The 24,620-nt window shown below is 44.4% G+C and overlaps 1 protein-coding gene across 1 annotated transcript in view; it reads right to left on the reverse strand.

Moving 5' to 3' along the window:
- Positions 1-2,147: 2,147 nt before the first annotated feature.
- The window catches only part of LOC124709064 (zinc finger protein basonuclin-2-like), a 201,154-nt gene continuing 178,681 nt past the window's right edge, over positions 2,148-24,620 (reverse strand). The window contains exons 7-9 of the mRNA XM_047240713.1: positions 19,269-19,537; positions 11,099-11,241; positions 2,148-2,544 (exon numbers count right to left, since the gene is read on the reverse strand). Of these exons, the coding sequence (XP_047096669.1) occupies positions 2,148-2,544; positions 11,099-11,241; positions 19,269-19,537 (809 nt within the window). The remainder of the gene's footprint in view (positions 2,545-11,098; positions 11,242-19,268; positions 19,538-24,620) is intronic.

The following is a 24,620-nucleotide window of genomic DNA, read 5'->3' on the forward strand; positions in this document are numbered from 1 at the left end:
AGTTTTTTCTTCTATGGAATTCTTACTGTTGGAGGAGTTATTACTGTTGTTTTTTGCATGATAATAACATGTTACTTACACAAGTATTGATCAATATCCCATAATGAAACCAAAACAAGTGATCAGATAGCACTTGATGAGCGAGTGGAGCATCGTGCTTAACATTTAATTCAAATTACTTCTTGTTGGCAATCATTGACGTTGCTGGATTTGGAGCACATGAAAATACGATCTATCCTTAGGATTTCGTTAGTGTAATTCGTTCACTTATCTTCAATAACAAAAAAAGTGTCTTGCTTGTCGAAAATTTGGTACCCTTATCACACGTAAAACACAGAGAGGGAAAAGTTAACTACAACATGTACAGAAATTGGACTATAGTTGTGATTCAAAGAACATGAAAAGGAAGTAATACTTGAGAAGGGAGTTGGAGAAGATTGTTAGCTATTTCCGATGTTATTCCATCTGTACATCATCAGAGCTGTGAGGTAAACCAAGGACAAATGTGTAAAGGCAATTTGAGCCTTGGAGAATAAATTAATACTTTGATGCTTGACAGTGACATTGTAATTTTGGCAGAGACGCTAAGGTCTTCGAAGATCAATTGAACGGAATGGAATGTGTCTTCAAAAGGTATTATAAAATGGATATAAAATACTGAAACAAAGGTAACAGAACATAGACGAACGAAATAAAGTGGAACTATGAGAATTAAATTATGAAATGAGGCTATACAAGTTATGCTATCTTGTCAGCAAAATTAGTGATAATGGTTGAAACAGAGAGAACATCAAATACAGATTGGCTACAGTAAGAAAAGAATTTCTGAAAAAAAAAGAGGAAAGTGTTTTCTCTGGGTGTTTGTTGGAGTGTAGCAAGGAACGAAGGTGAAATGTACACGATTAGCACTTGAGACAAGAAGAGAATGGGTTTTTTAATGTGGCGTCTCTGAAGAATGCTGTATACTGATAAAGCGAATAACGAATGGCGACGCATGAGTACAATCGGGAGAAAATATGTGCAGCTTCACTAAAAGAAGGGTCATCTGATAGGACATGTGCTGAGGCATCAGTGAGTCATCATTTCGGTAATGGAGGGAATGTCAGAGGTAAAAATTGATGAGGAAGAGCAAGCGTTTACTGCACTAAAAAGGTTTAAATGGATGTAGATGCAGTGGTTATGTAGAAGAGAAGAAGAGGCGTGCACGAGATAGACTAAAGTGGACAGCTGTGTCAACAAATGGTGTGTCCACCTAACTTCAACAACAACAAAATTTTTCACTTGTCAAAAATTCGGTTACATGGTGAGGAAATACGTTTTCGTGAACTTCCCAACATCGTTTTAAAAGTTTACATTAATGATGTAGGCAGTAGCGACGAGTTAAAATTTGTACCTGGACTGGGATTTGAACCCAGGTCTTCCACTTTCTAGGCAGATGCGCTATCAATCACTGGCACTCCAACTACCACACGTGCATGAACTACCCTATGCGTCTCCTTCCCTGATACAAAATCCAGTTCGCTCCTCAACCCATTGTTGTTCTCCTTCTAAACTCGCACCGGTATTGCCGAGACTCTCCGATATTGGAACAGCAGCTGAGCAGCGGGACAAATGGGGTTCATCCTGCCTGTACCGCAGGCATATGATAAACGTAGGAGTCAGTACGTCTCAGTAAAATTGACTGCATAGAATTTTAAAAATTCGCTGTAGCAAGTAAAATTGAGATGACAACACTGGAGGACACATTGATGGTTGGTTGGTTGATTTCTGGGAGAGGACCAAACAGCGAGGTCATCAGTCCCACCGGATTATGGAGGGATTGAAAGGAAGTTGGATGTGCCCTTTCAAAGGTACCATCCCAGAAGTTGCCTGAAGCAATTTAGGGAAATCACGGAAAACATAAATCAGGATGGCCAGACGCGTGTTTGAACTGTCGTCCTCCCGAATACCAGTCCAGTGTGCTAACCACTGCGCCGCCTCGCTCGGTCACGACACATTGGTGCCAGCTCGCGAGTTCGACCAGTCTATATCAAACATGAGACTGCAACGTGCTTCGTGCGCGATGCGGTATCTCTGTTCCGCGCCTATTCGTGCTCCTGCGGAAGTGTCAGCCCTGAAGTTATTCTGAACAGAGTAGCAGAGTTTCACTACAGGCGGCAGTCGTCCTCCGAGGAGAGCGAGTCCGAGGCGAAGAGTTTGGCCGGCCTCTCGCCGGCGACGGCGGCGCAGCGCGTGGGGTGCTGACTCTTCCGCTTGCGCGTCCCCCTCTGCGGCGGCTCGGGCGCGGCGGCAGGCGTTTCGGCCGCAGGCGCGTCTTCGGGAGCGGTCAGCTTGGGCGACTCCTCGCCGCTCTCCTGCTGCCACCGCCTCTGCAGGCGCTTCAGCCAGCTGGGCTCCGGCTTCTCGTCCGCTTCGCCGTCCCCGCCCCCAGCCTTCGTGTCGGCGTCGGACTCGCCCTCGTAGGCCGCGCCGTTGTTCTTGGGCGACATGGACGAGTCCTCGGAGGACGTGTGGGCCTGCCCAGTCTGCGTAGAGTCCTCGAACCTGTAACCGGCGTGAGAAGTGGTGAGAAATAGTAAGGGGCCAGGTGAAGTACATAACTGAAAACTCAAGGTCTTTTAGACCTAAACGGTTGGCAGCTGCAATGCATGTAAAATGACAGGGAGAGGTTTCAAGGTTGGGATCGACTTTTTGATGCCATCTCCAAGGTGGTTTGCAATCCATGTTACACAGTTCTAGAGGCTGTAGAGGGGGCTGGTAGATCAAGTTTTACATAGGAACCCATGCCCGGAAACAGAAACTAACGACGCTGAGAGCGTGGAAATTACAGGTGCCGGCGTCTATAAATGTATATATACACAGGGTGATCCCCCTGATGGTATTACATACTTCCTACATCTACATCTACATGGATACTCTGCAAATCACATTTAAGTGCCTGACAGAGGGTTCTATTATTCCTATCTCGTATAGCGCGCGGAAAGACTGAACACCTATATCTTTCCGTACGAGCTCTGATTTCCCTTATTTTATCGTGCTGATCGTTCCGCCTTATGTAGGTCGGTGTCAACAAAATATTTTCGCATACGCGGGAGAAAGTTGGTGATTGGAATTTCGTGAGAAGATTCCGTCGCAACGAAAAACGCCTTCCTTTTAATGATTTCCAGCCCAAATCCTGTATCATTTCTGTGACACTCTCTCCCATATTTCGCGATAGTACAAAACGTGCTGCCTTCCTTTGAACTTTTTCGATGTACTCCGTCAGTCCTACCTGGTAAGGATCCCACACAGCGCAGCAGTATTCTAAAAGAGGACGGAAAAGCGTAGTGTAGGCAGTCTCCTTAGTAGGTCTGTTACATTTTCTAAGTGTCCTACCTGTGTTCTTTCCAATTTAAGCTGTTCGTAATTGTAATACCTAGGTATTTAGTTGAATTTACGGCTTTTAGATTAAACTGATTTATCGTGTAACCGAAGTTTAACGAGTTCCTTTTAGCACTCATGTGGATGACCTCACACTTTTCGTTATTTAGGGTCACTTGCCACTTTTCGTACCAATCAGATATTTTTTCTAAATCGTTTTGCAGTTTGTTTTGATCTTCTGATGACTTTATTAGTCGATAAACGACAGCGTCATCTGCAAACAACCGAAGATGGCTGCTCACATTGTCTCCCAAATCGTTTATATCGATGAGGAACAGCAAAGGGCCTATAACACGACCTCGGGGAACGCCAGAAATCACTTCTGTTTTACACGATGACTTTCCATCAATTACTACGAACTGTGACATCTCTGACAAGAAATCATAAATCCAGTCACATTACTGAGACGATATTCCATACGCACGCAATTTTAGTACGAGCCGCTTGTGTGGTACAGTGTCAAAAGCCTTCCGGAAATCCAGGAATACGGAATCAATCTGAAATCCCTTGTCAATAGCACTCAGCACTTCATGTGAATAAAGAGCAAGTTGTGTTTCACAGGAACGATGTTTTCTAAAGGGATGTTGACTGTGTGTCAGTAAGACCGTTTTCTTCGAGATAATTCATAATTTTCGAACACAATATGTGTCTAAAATCCTGCTGCATATCGAAGTTAACGATATGGGCCTGTAATTTAGTGGATTACTCCTACTACCTTTCTTGAATATTGGTGTGACCTGTGCAACTTTCCAGTATTTGGGTACGGATCTTTCGTCCAGCGACCGGTTGTATATGATTGTTAAGTATGGAGCTAATGCATCACCATAATCCGAAAGGAACCTCACTGGTATACAGTCTGGACCAGAAGACTTGCTTTAATTAAGTGATCTGAGTTGCTTCACTACTCCGAGGATATTTACTTCTACGTTACTCATGTTGGCAGCTGTTCTCAATTCGAATTCTGGAATATTTACTTCGTCTTCTTTTGTGACGGCATTTTAATGCTGTGTTAAGTAAATCTGCTTTGGCAGCACTATCTTCGATAGTATTTCCATTGTTATCGCGCAGAGAAGGCACTGATTGTTTCTAGCCGCTAAAATACTCCACATATGGCCAGAATCTCTTTGGATTTTCTGCCAGGTTTCGAGACAAAGTTTCGTTGTGGAAACTGTTACAGGCGTCTCGTATTGAACACCGCGCTGTTTCGAGCTTCTGTAAAGGATCGCTAATTTTGGAAATTTTGCATCTTTTTAAATTTGGCATGTTTGTTTCGTTGTTTCTGCAACAGTGTTCCTAGGATGCTGGAGAAGGATAAAAACATCAATTTGAAGTTTGGGTCCTGAACCTGAAAAAGAGCGCTTCGAAAGTTATAAGGAAAAACAGTTTTGATATTTCTGACCGTGCAATACCTTCTGCAACTTTCGGAAGTGTGTTACACGAATCGTGAAAACACCTTGTATATGACGGCGTACATAAAGGTAGCCAAGGTAGCACACTCAGCAGCAGTTAACACTGGTGGGCCACCATTTGCGAGTAATCGAGAGAAAAATTTCTTATGATCTACCAGAGCGCTTAAGATAGCGGCATTTTTCGCCAACTGCTCCGCAGCCTAGTGAATCACGTGATCAGACACTGATAATATTCTTATTCCAGTTAAAAAGAAGGAAGAACTGCACACAACCAGACTTAGACAACAAAAGTAGACCAAAGAAGGCAAAATTTGGTGAGCGAAGGAGGGATTTTGAGAGAGGTTAGAGGGCAAATAGAAAACAGTGTGGCGGCTACGATAAAAAAGTAAGAAAACAATTAAAAAAGGCTGTCCAAGGCGCCACGCCAGACTCAAGAATTAGTTTTGGCTGCAAAAGCACCTACGAAAGTTGATCTTAAAAAAATAAAAAATAAACAACATAAATTAGTAAATAATAAAAAGCAGCTATGTTATTTGGCTGTAATGCTCAAGATTCTCGATTGGAGTCCCGTTTCGTGCGACATTTTTGCTATGACGTGTTTCTCAGAGTGATTTATCATTATGTTTCTACATGAATCAGTATAAATATAGCTTTTTTTATTTATGATCCTTTGGTGTATCATTTTACCAACGTACTGACGTTTCCTGCTATCTTTTTTAACCTTTATTGTTCTGTCAACTGCAATCTTTGCCCGCCTGGTGTTAATTGGTTTTGCTTATCTGTCATAACATACAAACATTTAAAATTACCACTCTCCCAGTTAAGACGTAAAAGAGAAAATAAACTGTTTATATTGGCTTTGCAGTGGCGTAAAAGATGTACTTTGTTCTGCATGATTACAGTAATAAATGCATTTAAAGCAAAAATTCTTCTCATTCCATGGACAAAATAAGTTAGGTGAAGATTTAGAGGAAAGAAAGTTTTATAAATAAAGCGAAAGTCAAGCAAAATGAGTAATAGAAATACCGATTGCATTACCTTGGACGAAAATATAAAATGATGAAATGGAACAAATTAAATCGAAGTAATACAGAAAAATAATTCAAATCACATGGGCAAGGATTCCAAATGGAACAAGAATAAAATCAAATAAAGAGCCAATAAAAATGGTTCAAATGGCTCTGAGCATTATGCGACTCAACTTCTGAGGTCATCAGTCGCCTAGAACTTAGAACTAATTAAACCTAACTAACCTAAGGACATCACACACATCCATGCCCGAGGCAGGATTCGAACCTGCGACCGTAGCGGTCACGCGGTTCCAGACTGAAGCGCCTTTAACCGCACGGCCACACCGGCCGGCCAGCCAATAAAAGTTTGCATAATAACCTACATCTCGGTATAGATGATTCCAAACAGTCGATCCCACCCTGACCATCTCCCCTTCTCACTGGCCAAGAGTCACCGATAGGATTATGACGTTTGAAAAAGCGTAATGCATGACGCCGGAACGTTGCAGCTAAATGTGGAAAATGTCGCGAGTGTAGACACGTGATCCGAGCTGTCTGTTACAGACGGATGTGCACTGAACATGGCAGGAGGTCGTGAGTTAGTTGAAAGTGAAAAGGTTATCGGCGTAAGACGCTTGGATCACAGCATATCGGAGTTTACAAAAGGGTTAGCGTTTCAGAGATCGTCACTGTCATCAATGGATCTTCAGTATCTCACTGACGATGTTTCCACACTCTTAAACCGCCACACAGAAAGAGCACAAGTGTGACGAAGGAACACTTGTCACTTAGCCTGCGCAATTTCATACGTGGTGATCGGTGGTCTACTGTGAGTAACACAGCCGCCGAACTGAATGTGGGGCGTCAGGAACTCGTTTGTACAGCGATTCTACCGATGTAAATGCATAACACGGGCTTCAGCGGCCGACGAACAATTCGTCTGCCGTGACTTCCCAGGAATTTGGCCACTGAGTGTATGCTGAAGCGGTACCTATGAAGTATTGGGTGAAATGCGACCTGAGGCGTATCGATGTGGTGCCTCCTTTCTTATTCATTCTGATTCTCAATAGATAAAAGTCAGTAGGGTGGGATAAAAATGAACAAGCATCGAGTGTGTGCATGTAAATTAGATGGCGGTAAGCTTAGCGGAAGTCGTTTGACAAGTTAAATTAATTTAAAGGGATTGGCTTGAGTTGTACTAATGATTTATTCAAACCATGCCTCTGAGTTGGGGGTGTCCTACACGCCAAATCTTGTTCATCTGACAACCGGCTGCGTCAACGACAACGGTGGACAGAACAACGACAACGGTGGACAGAATAAGTAGCAATATCACGATTGGAGAACTGGACCTGTCTGCAGGTAGTCTGAAAATCAGTGAGATATTTTGAGATTGAAAAATTCACAGATGTAGACAGACTTGTCGTAGAGAGCGCTGATCAACAACGTTCCACAAGCAGTTGTGCTTTGCAGCTCTGAAATGTGAGCAGACAAGAACAGTGACATAAAGAAACGTGAAACCTTTAAAAGAAGAGTAATGAAGTGGATCTCTCGCAATATTAACCATGGAGGAGCACTGAGACGTTGGACGTATAAATTAGTATACAAATACAACTTGCTCATCATATGTTACAAAATAAGAGAATTATCTGTAGCTGTTACGGAATGCCACAAAAAAATTCGTTCTCTTGGCAAAAGAGTGCGTTGGTCGACTTAGCTGGGAAATGACCTAACCTAGCAGGGTGTCTTGGAGACTAGAAGGAAACAGCTCTTATTCGTTGCCGATGGGGGCCACTCGGCGTGGGTTTCGTACAGAATACAATATTTTTAGTTGTTAGTGGTAGAAAACTGCATTACTCTTCTAACTGAGCCGTTGTTGGACAACTCTAAAACGTACCGGTGGCTGCAAATTGTGTCTACTTATTGTGTATACCATCGATATTTTGTAGAGGGTTCTCAAAATGTCAAACTATCTCCACTATCAGAAAGAATGCAGTGGAGGAATTCTATTGATCATACTGTTAGTTTTGTTACTGTGATGCAACGTTTTTCGCTGTTTTGCAACGTTGACCATTCGCGGCAGGTTAAGACGGCGCACCCAATAGAAAACCGAATACCTGTCTCTGGAAGATAGTGTTTTTCCGCTCAAAATGATACGTGCACGCCTAACTGATCCAATACACGATTCATGTAATCATAATCTCCCCTGCACACCATGATTACAAGGAACTGACCCACATCACGCGTAGGGAGAAAAAAATAAAATCTGGATTCATTGTGGCTTCGGTGACGAATTAATTGCAGTGTCGCGAGAAGGATGGAAATTTGACTGAACTCAGTCCCTCTCAAAGGAACTATTCTGGATTCGCCGTTAAGGAAATCAAGAGAAACGTAAATCCTGATATGTGGATGGCGATTAAAGCCCCATTCTTCTCGATTACAGGTGGATTAAAAAGTCTGTCACCTATCTCGGTCATAGGCTGGAGGGTCACATGAATTTTAGAAAATATGAATGATAACACTGAAATAATGAGGCTGAGGCATAGTGCATTTACCAGGATATATACATTTCTTTTTTAACCATTACCTAAATACAAGGGGCTTTCAGTGCGTATTCTTTTTTTCTTTTCTCTGCTGATTTCGGTTGACAAAATGCGGAGTTTATTATGGATATCGTGGAATATTCCCGCTTCAGCCACTATGATTTCATGGCGTTGCGACTGGTGGCGTCTATTACAGAGGAGCGTTCCAAGCGGAGGGCTGTCACTGAAACGCTTTGGCTGAAAACCAGACCATTTCAGCTATTCACCGGTGCTTTCAGAATGCCTTCAGAGGTGAGGCAGTGAACAAAAGCACGGTGAGTCATTGGGAGAGGTGGCTGTAACCATCGCAATAAGGTCGCGCAAACGTTTCCTATCTCCTGCACACCGTTGTGACTCCAGCAGAGTGGGAACGTGCGAGCACTCCCAATCGAGGTGATCCACAGATCACGATCAAACACCTCGCTGCTCAACTGGACGCCTCTGTTGGTAGCATTGACAGACAGTTGAAATACTGAAAGATGTGTGCCCGCTGGGTTCCTCGAAAAAATGGTTCAAATGGCTCTGAGCACTATGAGACTTAACATCTGAGGTCATCAGTCCCCTAGAACTTAGAACTACTTAAACCTAACTAACCTAAGGACATCACACACATCCGTGCCAGAGGCAGGATTCGAACCTGCGGCCGTAGCGGTCGCGCGGTTCCAGACTGAAGCGCCTATAACCGCTCGGCCACATCGGCCGGCCTGGGCTCGTCGCTGCCTCACAGAAGCTGATAAAGAGCAACGAAGGACCACGCTGCTCGTAACAATTTTTTTGTCGAACTGGCGATGAAACATGGGTCATCACTTCGAACCGGAAACAAAACATTAATCCTTGGAGTGGACGCCGCACCTGCTCTCCTCCGAAGACAAAGTTTGAAGTCGCACCCTTAGCCGACAAACTCATAGTGACGGTCTTCTGGCACTGTGGAATGGTTATTCTGTTTGATGTCTCCCTTTTGGTGCAACGATCAACTGTGAAGAGTACTGTCCTAACTCAGGGTGCTGAAGAAACGACTTCAGCATGTTCGTTGCCACAAAAATACAAACGAACTTATTGTCCGTGACATTTTATTTATTTATTTATTTAGTGCCAAATTATAGACCTGTTACCTGATGTTTAAAACAGGTCGTACGTCTTACAATTTTCGTTTTTCATCTTTTTACAATTTTCTTTTCTCTTGTTTTATCTACAACATTTACAAAGGATAATACTTTTCAAAATAACAATAATTTAAGGTTGAAATATAAATAAAATTTTGTTGTTTTTTAAGAAGAATATAAAAAGAAGATAGGATAGACACACACACACACACACACACACACACACACACACACACAAATGGTTATTATTCTCCGTGACAACGCAAGGTCTTAAACACGGGTTGGGTTGTTTGGGGGTCATCGGTCTCATCGAATTAGGGAAGGATGGGATAGGAATTCGGCCGTGCCCTTTCAAAGGAATCATCCCGGCATTTGCCTGGAGCGATTTTGGGAAATCACGGAAAACCTAAATCAGGATGGCCGGACGTGGGATTGAACCGTCGTCCTCCCAATAAACAGTAGTTTGTGCACTCAAGGGGACCTCATAGAACTTCATTGGACTGCTCTTGCTCGTCACCCTACAGCCCGGATCTCGCAAATCCCGACCACCACCTGTCTGACCCAATGAAGGATATCACTCCACGTGAAGCAGTGCGTGCATGATGAGGAAGTTATTAATGCGTCAGAACGTTGCCTGCCGGCCAGAGTGACCGAGCGGTTCTAGGCGCTTCAGTCTGGAACCGCACGACCGCTACGGTCGCAGGTTCGAATCCTGCCTCGGGCATGGATGTGTGTGATGTCCTTAGGTTAGTTAGGTTTAAGTAGTTCTAAGTTCTAGGGGACTGATGACCTCAGATGTTAAGTCCCATAGTGCTCAGAGCCTTTTTAGAACGTTGCCTCAGAAGTCGACCAGTGGAGTGGTACCACGCGCGCATACAGGTCCTCCCAGTAAGGTGGCGTAAGGCCGTCGCATTAGAACAACTGGTTTTGTAACCAAAATAGCGAGCGATAATATGGGGTATTGGAATCCTGAATAAAACCAAGCTGTTTACAGAAAAAAAAGTTGCATCACTAAATCTTGTACATGGCTCCACGTTCAGAGACAGTGAATAGTTAACAATTGAAAGAAAATCAGCCCTCGGTCACTATTTTAAACAAATTAACCTGGTTTCGACACTGCTAGGAGTGTCTTCCTCAGAATTTAAATCAAAGAATGGTCTATATTCAATAACATGGTCACAGAATTATGACTAGAAACGTGTACTCTATCATACGTTTTTAGTCATAATTCTGTGACCATGTTACAGAATATAGACCATTCTTTGATTTAAATTCTGAGGAAGGCACTCCTAGCAGTGTCGAATCCAGGTTAATTTGTTAAAAATAGTGACCGAGGGCCGATTTTCTTTCAATTGTTCCATCAATTGTTGAACGTCCCTCGAGTAAACGGAGAAAATAGGTCTACAAGAAGCGGTAAAAGGAATAAATAGGTAAATAAAAAAAGGGGGACTCACCTGAGCTCTGGCCGCGCGCCCTGCAGGAGCCTGAGGCTGAGCACGCGGGTCAGCGTGTCTTCCGCGCTGACGCCACCCACGCCGACGTCGACGGCGCCGGCAGCGCCGAGTCCGGCCGGCGAGGCGTCGGCGAGCGAGCGGCTGGGGTATCGCACGGCGAGGTCGGCGCGCCGGAACTGCAGCTGGTGCAGCTTGGGGTTGGGGTTGGCGCTGTGGCGGTTGCGCGACCGCCGCGAGCTGAACATCATGTTGCAGCCCTCCACCTGCGGGCACACGGCGCGTTCAGACGCGTCGACTGCTGCACACCACTGCGGTTACTCGAAACACTTGCTGCCGTTTTAAGGAAGTGCATCGGAGGCATTCAAGAGAGCAAAACTACTGGGTGCACAAGTACACTGATGTACATAACGTCCGTATTTGACGACCTCGTTCTCGACGCAACGTTAAAACCTCATCTTCTTTCATTCCTCCCTTGTAAAAACCTTAACGACGAAAGTAGTTTTCGCATGACGTGTCACTGCCAAGTAACATAGCTCTATCAAGCTTGGACCGTACATAGAAAAAACTGCCACTGTACAGTACAGAAGGTAAGTGAAAGAATACAAACCGAGACGAACCCAGAAATGGCGTTTTATATTGAAACATAATAATTACGCTCAGGCCACCGCGATTCATGATAGTCCCCTGGACATTACAAAAGGCAGCACATGGTTCTTAATAGGGCGTGCGGTCATAACTGGCTTCGCTGCAGGCTATGCAATGTGCTCCTACACTTCCTGCAAGTTTGGTAAGTAGTTCTTCTGTAGGGAGTTCCATTCTTCGACGAGCGCGGTTAAAAACTGCTGGGTGGTCCTCGGAGCATGTGGACATCTTGCAAAACGTCTCCAAAACGCATCCCCTGTCCTCCATGGGCTTTAAGTTGGGAGTAACGGCTACGGCAGCCAGTTCACCGAATATACTCTCATTCCAAGGGTTCCTCCACCAGCGCTTTCGATGCTCTCGCTCATTATCCCGCATAATAATGAAATAAGGAACGAATGCAGCCCTGAAAATACGTCCAGGCAACATTACGGCTCCTCACGTCATAACAACTGGACTCTCAAAAGTATCACGGTTCTACTCTATCCTGGTTTCATTAAATGTTCTCCCCCTCGCCCTTTAGCGTTGTCACACGTGTATTGCTGCCTACGTATTATGGTGTGGAGAGGCATAATGTTGCATGGGTGTACTGAACTCCAAACTTCCATACACGGTCCTATCACCGATCAACTTTATTGTCACACTGTACTCCTTCCCGCACGTGCGTCTTGTTGAGGGTTCATTCGGCCCTGAGTTCAGATTCTGGTATGACAATGAGCGGCGACGTGGAACAGCGCAGGTGACGGAGCTCCTGGAACGATAAGATAAGGGTGAATGGAGTGGTCTGCCCCCGCCCCCCCCCCCCCCCCCCCAACAAAATCCCACTGACCACGAGACCGCGTGTTGGATGCGTTGAGGTGTCGCATTGCAAGACGGTCATATGTACCAACGACATTATGCAGTCACCAGCCGCGCTAGTGCACGAATGGAACGCCATACCATAAGAAATCCTAGCTAACCTTTCGGCCAGCATGGGAGGGCGCTGCACAGCATGTTCTCCCGCCCATGGTGAGCACAACCAGTCCTGGGGTTTGTAATGTCCAGGGGTTCATCATAAATCGCGGCAACTTAAGTTTCATTACTGTCCTGGAATAAAAGTGTCATGCATATTCTTCATGTTGCGTACTTCTTTCAGTTACGTTCTGTACTAGACTGTAGCAGTTCTCTCTATACCTCCCCTTCTCCCCCCCCCCCCCCTTCTCCCCGCTGTGTTACCTGGCAGTGACTCATCATGCGAAAGCTACTTTCATCCGTAAGTTTTGCACAGCAGTATAACTTTTCTCTGAGCATCTTCGTGTACTTGCGGCGCACCGATAGATTCACTAAATTTCGGGTGAGCAAAGCCTTCAACAAAATTGCTTCTCTTAATATTTCGGCCGTATACCTTACGGACATCTTCAGGTGCAGACAGAATGAAGCTACGACATTCGCTCCTTCCTTTTACACGGGTGGAATGAGCCACTGCGCGTGTGGCCGCAGACGCAAAGGTGCCACATGTGTCATTCGGTGGCAAATAAGTATGTTTAAATTGAATCTGAGGCTACGCAGTCGATTCACGCTGGGATATCGATGTGTGACTGCACTGTAGCAACTTTATTACAACAAGTGCCGGCTTTCGCGATTTGTGCAAGCTGAAAACGCTATGTCCATGAATCAGATTCTTCCCCAAACGAATTTCAACTGCTTCTTTCACCAGAGAGTGCTAAAAAGATAATGTCGACATTGGAGTTGCGACGTTTTCATACCGAACAGAGTGATTGGTGTCTATATAGTCCTCTGTCACAGACGATCTATTGGGCTGTAGCAGCTCCGTGTACCCGCGGCGGTCCACATTTAGATAAAAGAATCGTTTCAAACGCTCTGTGGAACATGTAACTAACTAATGAACTAACTTCTGTGCATCTTTCACAAACTGTACGAGTCGTCTACTAGACGTACGACAAGCCACCCTTACAGGGGATGAAGTATGGCGTCCCCAGCCTTGTGGAGCATCGAGTCATCTGCGGCAAAACCCTGGAGTGCTAGTGTTTTCAGTGGAGGGCGAAAAATCACATTAACTTCGTGCTAGGTATGGATGCGAAAGACTTCCCACATACTGCACGAACGCCATCGATTGAAATTTCCCTGTGTCTTCATCCTCAATCATTCTGTGCTCACCGAGCGAGGTGGCGCAGTGGTTAGCACACTGGACTCGCATTCGGAAGGACGACGGTTCAATCCCGCGTCCGGCCATCCTGATTTAGGTTTTCCGTGATTTCCCTATATCACTTCAGGCAAATGTCGGGATGGTTCCTTTGAAAGGGCACGGCCGATTTCCTTCCCCATCCTTCCCTAACCCGAGCTTGTGCTCCGTCTCCAATGACCTCGTTGTCGATGGGACGTTAAAAACTAATCTCCTCCTCCTTCTCCATTCTGTGCTCCTTGGGTTGCATTCGCAGCGCCTTGGGTATCCGCTGTAGAGAGTATCCGTGTGCTTCACAGACTCCCCCTAAGTGTACAATCTCATCTGCATGTTGCATTACTGACGAGAGCAGTCTGCCACACGTCCTTCACTAGATAGTCAGCTCCTTGTGGGATACTTCAAACAATGTTTACGGCCGCGCCGAAGTGGACGCACTAATGTCTGTCTGTGGACTACCCTTTGCCTTTGTATGGAGGCGACATTTGTGTACTGGCAGGATAAATTTGGTGCAGAGGCAACGCACGAGTTTCCGCGGTGATGACTGGTCACAGGTGGGGAAATACATCTCACTAATGCGAACCCCCCGGGTTCCATGGAGACTCACTGAGAATCTGGCTTCAACAGACGGTAGTTCTAGCCAACTAGAAAAGCCTGGGTCCGCACACTCCGTATGGATGCTATGACAGCACCGCCTCCACATCCGCGCGGGGACTGATGGGTGGTTTCGCTACTGCTGGCAGTTGGCTGAAGGTGCTCGCCTCCAGTGGGGCGATTTTCCTTCGCTGGTACCGGGACGGCGTGCTGAGCTAGTTGAAAGAGCTCGATTTTCTGATACTGTAGCCGATACGGTCTCCCTAACGTAACGCCCCAGCGTAATGTAACAGGAACTGTTTTGATTCTTCAGTGCTCTCGTATTATAGACCAATAAATAACGCAATCTTACGTCCCACATCTTCACAGTTCCATGAACATGAGGCAAGGCCGCAATATTGTCTGCCAGATGTCACGGTATAGAAATTTAGTGCTTTATTAAGTGACTGTGATATGTAGAGTCCCGACGTTGGCTGTTTCGCAAAGCAGACTTGTCGGATTTTATTGCTGTTCGCTTGGGAAACGTTTACGTGGGACATCAGGCCTGTTTATGACTGCAGTGTGGATTTATTTACAGGCTGGAAGCACCATTTTATGGTCGAGCAAGAGTAACCAGAGCATGTAATTCTGGATGTAACTAAAGGAAGCACTGTTTTCCATGTTTCGTGGAAAGGACTTGTAATATAATTCCCAGACGTTTCCTCTACTACGATGTAGTGTCCTCCGTCGAAAATGGCAAGGATGTCCAGTACGATCACCACAAGAGTCCAGCCCGGCACAACAATTCCCGTCAACTTTATTAGACTTTAATATCCTGTAGCTTTCATATATAATTTTCTCCGTCTCCTTGTCGGATCAAATTTGAGATATAAGTCGACCTTGCTACGACTTCCTCCATTGTCATCGACAGAAGCACATGAGTATGACGATAAAAGTAATCATTCAGGTAATCTCGAACGCAGATGAGGAAATGTAGAAGTCCACCAGCTTCTTGAAAGACGAAATCCCTGCTATCAGTTTCAAGTTGTGGAAAGAGCCGCAAGTACAGAATGTCAATACAGGTGGCAACATTGACCTCTCAGCGGTAAACCTGTACTGGATATGGCGCAAAAAATTTTAAGTTTATCTGAATCCCGCAAGTGCTCCACCGTTGCATGTACATTCTCTCTCCCCCACTGGCGTGTCTCATGTTGGCTGAACTTCACCGAAAGATGAGAAGTGGTATCGCCAGTGAAGATTAATTTGCTTCGCAAGTCGGCACTTTAACGGGTGGCTCTGTACATCTATTTGACTTCTGTAAATCGTTAAACAATTAATTTGGTATAGTAATGCGAATGGACTATTTCCCTCTATTTTTGATATCGAAATTGTGTCAGCTCTCCCTTTGTCCCCAGCATTAACTAATAGGAATGTCGTTTTCTGAGGAGAGATGAAAACCTCCGTTATGGCTTGCAGGAGCTGCCATTTGTGCGGTTTCATTCTTAACCTATTACGAAGGATTTTCCACGATGTTGGCTGACGTGTGTTGAATTCTGCACTAGCTAGATATGCACACTTTGTGGGACTTCATAACATCACGCACCTCATATGATCTACTCTTGTTCTCACACGTCCAATCAGCCCAAACGTTTTGCATCCCACAACCCTCCTCCAATTTCCTGTACCACTTCACTCTTCAGTTACAAACTGATGGTGTCTTGTGGAACTTAACATGAAAACTTTTTGCATGCTCACTACCGACTGGCAACTGGCAAATTCTAGGACGCAAAATACTTTCTCTGCTTAGTTCACCTCCATATTCAGCAACCACTGTTGGCGGTTTTCCATACTAACTTGGCGGCACCACGTATAAAGAAAGAGATAAAGAGGAAAAAAATTGAAAGTTTGTCTTTCAAGCACTTTATTATTTATTATGCTACGTTTAGCCGTTTACCTATACCGATTTTTTTAAAATGATTCGTGGGCTTTATAACTACCATGTATTTTCTTAGACGTTAATATTCTTGGTAACTGTATTTCATCTTCAAAACAGATTCTTCTAAAACTCTTGTACAATAAATACTGGAAGATTAATTTGTGGGTTCCAAATCATGTTTTTAACCCAACAGCGAAGGTTATACAGGAGGAGGAGATTAGGATTTAACGTCCCGTCGACGTCGAGGTCATTAGAGACGGAGCACAAGCTCGGATTAGGGAAGGATGGAGAAGGAAAGAATTTGTCTCAAGCGAATTTGGGGAAATCGCGGAAAACCTAAATCTGGTTGGCCGGACTCCCAAATGCATATCGAGTGTCCTAACCACTGCGCCACCTGACTCGGTAACCCACAAACAGACTACACTAAAAAAGGAGAATAATAAAGGGTGACAATTATTGAACTATATCAAATAAAATCGTCATAACATCTGAACGGTTTGCATTGGGAGTTCAAACTGCACGGTTGGCTGCGAAGGGATGATGGGAATTACTATGCGCATTTGTGCGGCGAAGCCGACTTTCATTTGGATGGGTTCGTCAATAAGGAAAATTGGCGCATTTGGGCGACTGAGAATCCGAATTTCGCGATCGAGAAATCTCTTCACACTCAACGGGTGACTGTCTAGTGTGCACTGTCCAGTCACGGAATAATCCGTGCGACATTCCTTGATGGAACGGTGACTAACGAACGGTACGTGCAGGTTTTGGAAGATGATTTCATCCCCATTAGCCAAGGTGACCCTGTTTTCGACAAGATGTGGTACATGTGCTGGATGGAGCTCCACACCATCGAAGCAGAAGATTATTTGATGTCCTGGAGGAGCATTTCGGTGACCATATTCTGGCTCTAGGTTCCCAGAGGTCACTGGTATGGGCTTCTATTGGCCGCCGTATTTTCCGGATCTGAACACATGCGACTCCTTTTTGTGAAGCTACATTTAAGACAATATGTACAGCAATAGCCGCAAAATCACTGCTGAGCTGCCAAAGCCTATCAGGAGGTAATCGACAGCATCGATGTTCCGACACTTCAGCGGGTCAAGCAGAATTTCGCTATTTCTGTGCGACACATCATCGCTAATAATGGCAGAAATATCTAACATGTCGTAACCTCAATCCGAATATCTGTAGTGACGGGTACATATCGAACAAAGTGTGTGCACCCCGTAGTTTGTAACTAACTTACGTTTTTTCGTATAGTTCAATAAATGTCACCCCGTATGTGCCTTCAGGGCGCAAGAGGCTAAGCAGGAGTAACACAGTAATAGCCTTGGATATATATAGAGTGATAGTTTAGGCTGCGGGACCAGACAACATTCCATTAGAACTACTGACGGCCTTGGGGGAGCCAGTCCTGACAAAACTCTACCATCTGGTGAGCAAGAAGTATGAGACAGGCGAAATACCCTCAGACTTCAAGAAGAATATAATAATTCCAATCCCAAAGAAAGCAGGTGTTGACAGATGTGAAAATTACCGAACTATCAGTTTATTAAGTCACAGATGCAAAATACTAATGCGAATTCTTTACAGACGAATGGAAAAACTGGTAGAAGCCGACCTCGGGGAGGATCAGTTAGGATTCCGTAGAAATATTGGAACACGTCAGGCAATACTGACCTTACGATTTACCTTAGAAGAAAGATTAAGGAAAGGCAAACCTACGTTTTTAGCATTTGTAGACTTAGAGAAAGCTTTTGACAATGTTGACTGGAACACTCTCTTTCAAATTCTAAAGGTGGTAGGGGTAAAATACAGGGAGCGAAAGGCTATTTACAATTTGTACAGAAACTAGATGGCAGTTATAAGAGTCGAGCGGCACGAGAGGGAAGCAGTGGATGGGAAGGGAGTGAGACAGGGTTGTAGTCTCTCCCCGATGTTATTCAATCTGTATATTGAGCAAGCAGTAAAGGAAACAAAAGAAAAATTTGGAGTAGGTATTAAAATCCATGGAGAAGAAATAAAAACTTTGAGGTTCGCCGATGACATTGTAATTCTATCAGAGACAACAAAGGACTTGGAAGAGCAGTTGAACGGAATGGACAGTGTCTTCAAAGGAGGATATAAGATGAACATCAACAAAAGCAAAACGAGGATAATGGAATGTAGTCGAATTAAGTTGGGTGATGCTGAGGGAATTATATTCGGAGATGAGACGCTTAAAGTAGTAAATGGGTTTTGCTATTTGGGGAGAAAAGTAACTGATGATGGTCGAAGTAGAGAAGATATAAAATGTAGACTGGCAGTGGCAAGGAAAACGTTTCTGAAGAAGAGGAATTTGTTAACATCGAGTATAGATTTAAGTGTCAGGAAGTTGTTTCTGAAAGTATTTGTATGGAGTGTAGCCGTGTATGGAAGTGAAACATGGACAATAAATAGTTTGGACAAGAAGAGAATAGAAGCTTTGAAATGTGGTGCTACAGAAGAATGCTGAAGATTAGATGGGTAGGTCACATAACTAATGAGGAGGTATTGAATAGAATTGGGGAGAAGAGGAGTTTGTGGCACAACTTGACAAAAAGAAGGGACCGGTTAGTAGGACATGTTCTGAGGCATCAAGGGATCACAAATTTAGCATTGGAGGGCAGCGTGGAGATTAAAAATCGTAGAGGAAGACCAAGAGATGAATACACTAAGCAGATTGAGAAGGATGTAGGTTGCAGTAAGTACTGGGAGATGAAGAAGCTTGCACAGGATAGAGCAACATGGAGAGCTGCATCAAACCACTCTCAGAACTGAAGACCACAACAACAACAACAACAGTTTAGGTCATGGGGAACAAGTTTTGTTAGCGAAAATATGTTGGCTGATGCTCGTATATAGTAGACGAGTTTTTCTTTCTGGGTTTCTAACTAAGCTACATTTCAGTGAAAAGTGCACTTAGGTACAAGTGAGATACGTACTGTGCACTTGTGCATCTCACGGAGGTGGACAGCCGAGAAGTGTATCTTGAGCGCGCCCTTGTCGCAGAAGGTCTTGAGGCAGACGTTGCACTGGACTCGCTTCTTGCCCAGCGCAGGCTTCCCCTGGGAACCGCCAGACTGCATCTCCGTCGCACTCACGCCTCCGCTCCTGGAGTTCCAGCCGGACGCCTTGCCCATTTTCCCAGAGCCCGATTTTGGCCTCGGTGAGCAGCCATCCCGGCTCAGGTCGAGCGCAGTCTCGTAAGCGCCTGCAACAAACGAGTGAGGTACCACATGAAGAGGCTGGCTCATCCGGCGGCGGTGCAGCGAAGAAATCACCAGCAGACTTAGGATGGTAAACTTTGTTTCGAGCATTCACGTCTGCACTGTGCTCTGTGTCAATCTGGTACACCACATTCTTGAACTTGTAACTTCACTTGGAGCTGTACAAAGTAGCACAGCGATAAGAAACTAAAACATACTGGATAGGCATTATAAAACTGGCTCAGAAAATAGTACATGCTTCCTGAAGTTGGCAACCCACTTACATCATCTACAACTGGTGCAGTTGATGTTAAGTTGCCAGAATGAGATTTTCAATCTGTAGCGGAGTGTGCGCTTATATGAAACTTCCTGGCTGATTAAAACTGTGTGCCGGACCGAGATTCGAACTCGGGACTTTTGCTTTCGCGGGCAAGTGCTCTACCATGTTTTTTTCCGTTGTTGATCGTTGTGTTAGATCGTTGCGGACGTCACATGACATCCGTTCAAGTTCGTTTGCTGATCCTTCCACTCAGTTTTTATTACAGAGGCCAAACGGCTCTCAGACCGAACACGCTTAGCTACCGTGCTGGCTGGCCATCTGAGCTACCCAAGCACGACTCCCGCCCCGTCCTCACAGCTTTACTTCTGCCAGTACTTCGTCTCCTACCTTCCAAGCTTTACAGAAGGTCTCCTGCGAACCTTGCTGAACTAGCACTCCAGGAAGAAAGGATATTTCGGAGACATGGCTTAGCCACAGCCTGCGGGATGTTTCCAGAATGAGATTTTCACTCTGCAGCGGAGTGTGCGTTGATATGAAACTTCCTGGCATATTAAAACTGTGTGCCGGACTGAGACTCGAACTCGAGACGAGGTACTGGCAGAAGTAAAGCTGTGAGGACGGGGCGTGAGTCGTGCTTGGATGGCTCAGATGGTAGACCACTTGCCCGCGAAAGGAAAAGGTCCTGAATTCGAGTCTCGGTCCGGCACACAGTATTAATGTGCCAGGAAGTAAGATGCTAAGTTGGTTTGCATATCTTAAAATGAATGTAATATTTTTCGGGCTAGTTTTATTTTTCCCACCCAGCATTTGGTGGTATGAATCAAAAACAGCCAATTCGCTATGGTGCAAATTTCTTGTTGCTTTCCCTAATAATCCTGTGCAGAAACATGATCACCGAGCGAGGCGGGGCAGTGGAAAGAGACGGGGTCATAATATTCATCCAGTCATCCAAATTTCGGTTTTCCATGATTCTCGCAAATCGCATAAGGCCAATACCAGAATGATGCCTTCGAAATGTACAAGGCTGGTTTCTTCTCCAATCTTCGCTAATCACAGCTCCTGCATCCTTCCTTCGTTCCAAAAACATAGTTATACTAGACATGTTGCATTTATAGGTGCAGAAATTAAGAAACATCTACGACAAGGTTCGTAAGTGATGGTCTCTAGCGCGAAGACTTGTTTAATACAACTCTTCACGCTACTCTAGCCTTAGCAGATCTCTTCATTTTAACGTAATTACTGCTACTAATATCCACTTGAACGTTCTTGCTGTAGTCAAAACTTTCCATATAAACGTTTTTAACGCCCCACACTTCCCTTTGCTTCCAGATGTACTATTCTTTGATGAATCGAAATTATCACAGCTGAAAGACTGAACCTGATTAGGTTAACCTAGGATGTCCTTCACGTTCCGTATCGGTCCAGAAAATGTAGAGTCCTAAAGTTTCCAGGTGAGATGAGTCTTAGCAGTTTTTCATGGGCGAAATGACGTGATATGCACATTGCCTGGCGCGTAGAAGAAACTTTCCAATGTCAAATGATATTAATATCATTGAATTAATCTCTTAAAACCAAATATTTTCTATGTGAAATTGCATATTAAATAAGGTTCACCACTCAATTTTTGCTTCAACATCTGACCATAACGCATTTTACCCAAAAATTTCAGATGAATTTTTTTTTTTTTTTTTTTTTTTTTTTTTTTTTTTTTTTTTTTTTTAAAGGCAGGCCTAGAATACAGATTATTGTAACTAAGTACCAAACAATAGATCGCTTCAAGAGTTTCTCATATTTAGGCTGCAACTCAACATAAGCATTCAATTATGACTTTAGCAGAAAGGTCAAAACATTTCTTTATTTCGTGTGCCACAATGAAGGGGAATTTGACTGGAGGTCACAAAAGATAAGAGATGACAATGTTGAACATTACATAGCATCAGGAGAAAGAAATAGAGCGCTCATGAATGAGATTCCTTAGAAAACTGACTGGATAAACATTACTGGCCAGAACAAATTCAAGTCAAGAATAAAAGGTATTTATCCAGGGTGGAAATGCAAAGTATAAGAACAATTTTCAGGGATACGTCATAATAACAGAAGGAACCAGAATGGTTAAAACGCAGTTAACAACAATCTAAAACATGGAAAAAGGGATGGTTTGAGACCAAAGAAATGAGGAACTAAGAGTTTTGAGAGCAGAAGCAGCAGAAAGTTTATATCAAATGGCTTTGAGCACTATGGGACTTAACTACTGTGGTCATCAGTCCCCTAGAACTTAGAACTACTTAAACCTAACTAACCTAAGGACATCACACACATCCATGCCCGAGGCAGGATTCGAACCTGCGACCGTAGCGGTCACGCGGTTCCAGACTGTAGCGCCTATAACCGCACGACCACTCCGGCCGGCTGAAAGTTTATATCCAATCATAATGAAAGCAATTACAAATTTTACGCATTTAATTTAAACCTCAGCAACATTACCTCTGTTACTATCCATTCAGTTACGAACACTGGCTCATTACCACAGCAGTCGTCCTTTCATATTACTTACAACAGTAATTTGTTCTGTTAGAACTGAAAAAGATACTATAAGTAATTCTGTGGTATGTTCAACTAAATGTAAACTATAATGACTTTAGTTTAAAATATCTAGGTGAACCTGAAACTTGGGCAGCAAAGTAAATACTTTTGGTGGAAGTAGGGAGTATAGAATATGCGGACTGGCGATGGTAAGAAAAGCATTTCTGAAAAGGAGAATGTGCTGTCGTCCAAAGAGTGAGGTCTCATGTTAAAGTCGGTACCTCACGACGGGACCAAAAGCTATAGAAAGTCGCTGCCAGACTCAGCCACGAATGACAGATGTCGACGAAGACACGCCATCAAGAGGTTCCCTACGCCGGCACTGCCGGGTCTACATCTGTTAGAGTGCAGTGCGGCGCACCCTACTAACAGCCACGCTGATAGCAGCCTCTTCGAAGTTCAGATCAAGAGCGAACTAGTGCCATTAGAACAGTGTACTAAAGCTAAATGTAAAGTAATAACAAAATTTTGTACATGGCTGCACGTTCAGAGACCGTAAATAGTTACAATTGAAAAAGAAACATCCCTCGGTCACTATATTTTTAACAAATTAACCTGGTTTCAACACTGCTAGGAGTGTCTTCTTCAGAATTTAAAACAAAGAATGATCTATATTCTGTAACATGGTCACAGAATAAAGAGTAAAAACGTATGATAGGGTATAAGTACGGAATCATCGTAAAAGATTGACAGTACTTATATGTCATTTATAAAATAATAAATATGCCAAAAGGGCATTAGTCACAAAGCTATTTAAGATAAAGAAAACTGTGATGGCGAGCCACTAAGGGCTGCTCGTTACTTGCGTGGTGCAGGTTGCAACCTGCACCATAAAAGTAACGACCACGCAAGTAACGAGCAGCCCTTAGTGGCTCGCCATCACAGTTTTCTTTATCTTAAATAGCTTTGTGACTAATGCCCTTTTGGCATATTTATTATTTTATAAATGACATATAAGTACTGTCAATCTTTTACGATGATTCCGTACTTATACCCTATCATACGTTTTTACTCTTTATTCTGTGACCATGTTACAGAATATAGATCATTCTTTGTTTTAAAGTCTGCAGCTCGTGGTCGTGCGGTAGCGTTCTCGCTTTCCACGCCCGCGTTCCCGGGTTCGATTCCTGGCGGGGTCAGGGATTTTCTCTGCCTCGTGATGACTGGGTGTTGTGTGATGTCCTTAGGTTAGTTAGGTTTAAGTAGTTCTCAGTTCTAGGGGACTGATGACCATAGATGTTAAGTCCGATAGTGCTGAGAGCCATTTGTTTTAAATTCTGAAGAAGACACTCCTAGCAGTGTTGAAACCAGGTTAATTTGTTAAAAATATAGTGACCGAGGGCTGTTTCTTTTTCAATTATAAAGTAATAATCCACTGTTACCAGTACAAGTACTGAACTGATATGACAGCGTTCTATGGTTTGTATCAAATGTACACTGTCCAGGCAAATTAACGTCACCATCTGTCAAAAGCAGCTTTTACAGCGCGTACCACTTTAAGACATGTAGAAAGACAATCAGTGCGGTCCCGGAAGGTACCGACAGAGACGTGCAGCCACACGACTCCAGCGCCACGGCCAGCTGAGCTAGATTTCTCGGTTGAGGACTATGCCGCCAACAGCCGAGCGAGACGGTCCGACAGATTCTCGACCGAGTGTAAAGCCCCGGGGAGTCTTATGGCCAGTGCAGTACGGTGAATTCTTCCTGGTGCTCGTCGAACCGCGCACATACACTGCGAGGTGTGTGCCGCGTTGCATTGTCTTGCTGATAAATGCTATATTGACGAGGAAAAACATGTACTAGTGGGCGTGGTCCTCGAGGATAAATGCATACTTCTGTTGGTTCATGACGTTTTCCAGAGCGACGGTATCATCCCCGCGATTGTTGCTAGGTGTTTACTTTCAGACTTTTCACGCCGCACACGCCGACGGCCACCTGTCCACAGGAGCATAAAACGTGATTCATCTGGAAAGACCGCCTGTCGTCAACCGGTTGCGGTACTGGCGTGCAAACACCAGCCGTCGTCCCAGATGAACAGCATTTAGCACGGGAGCGCTAACGGCGCGGCGCGTCTACTGCGGCGGCCCGTACACAGCACCTTTCCCTGAACGGAACTGAAGAGGCGCTGTTGGTAGTCCATTGGTCCATCTGTGCTGTCATCTGGTCAGCAGCTGTAGTATATTCACCTGCACACACAGCCGCCGTTTATCCGTATCATCTTGTGG

Source organism: Schistocerca piceifrons, chromosome 7 (assembly GCF_021461385.2).
Source record: "Schistocerca piceifrons isolate TAMUIC-IGC-003096 chromosome 7, iqSchPice1.1, whole genome shotgun sequence".
Classification (NCBI taxonomy): Eukaryota; Metazoa; Arthropoda; class Insecta; order Orthoptera; family Acrididae; genus Schistocerca; species Schistocerca piceifrons.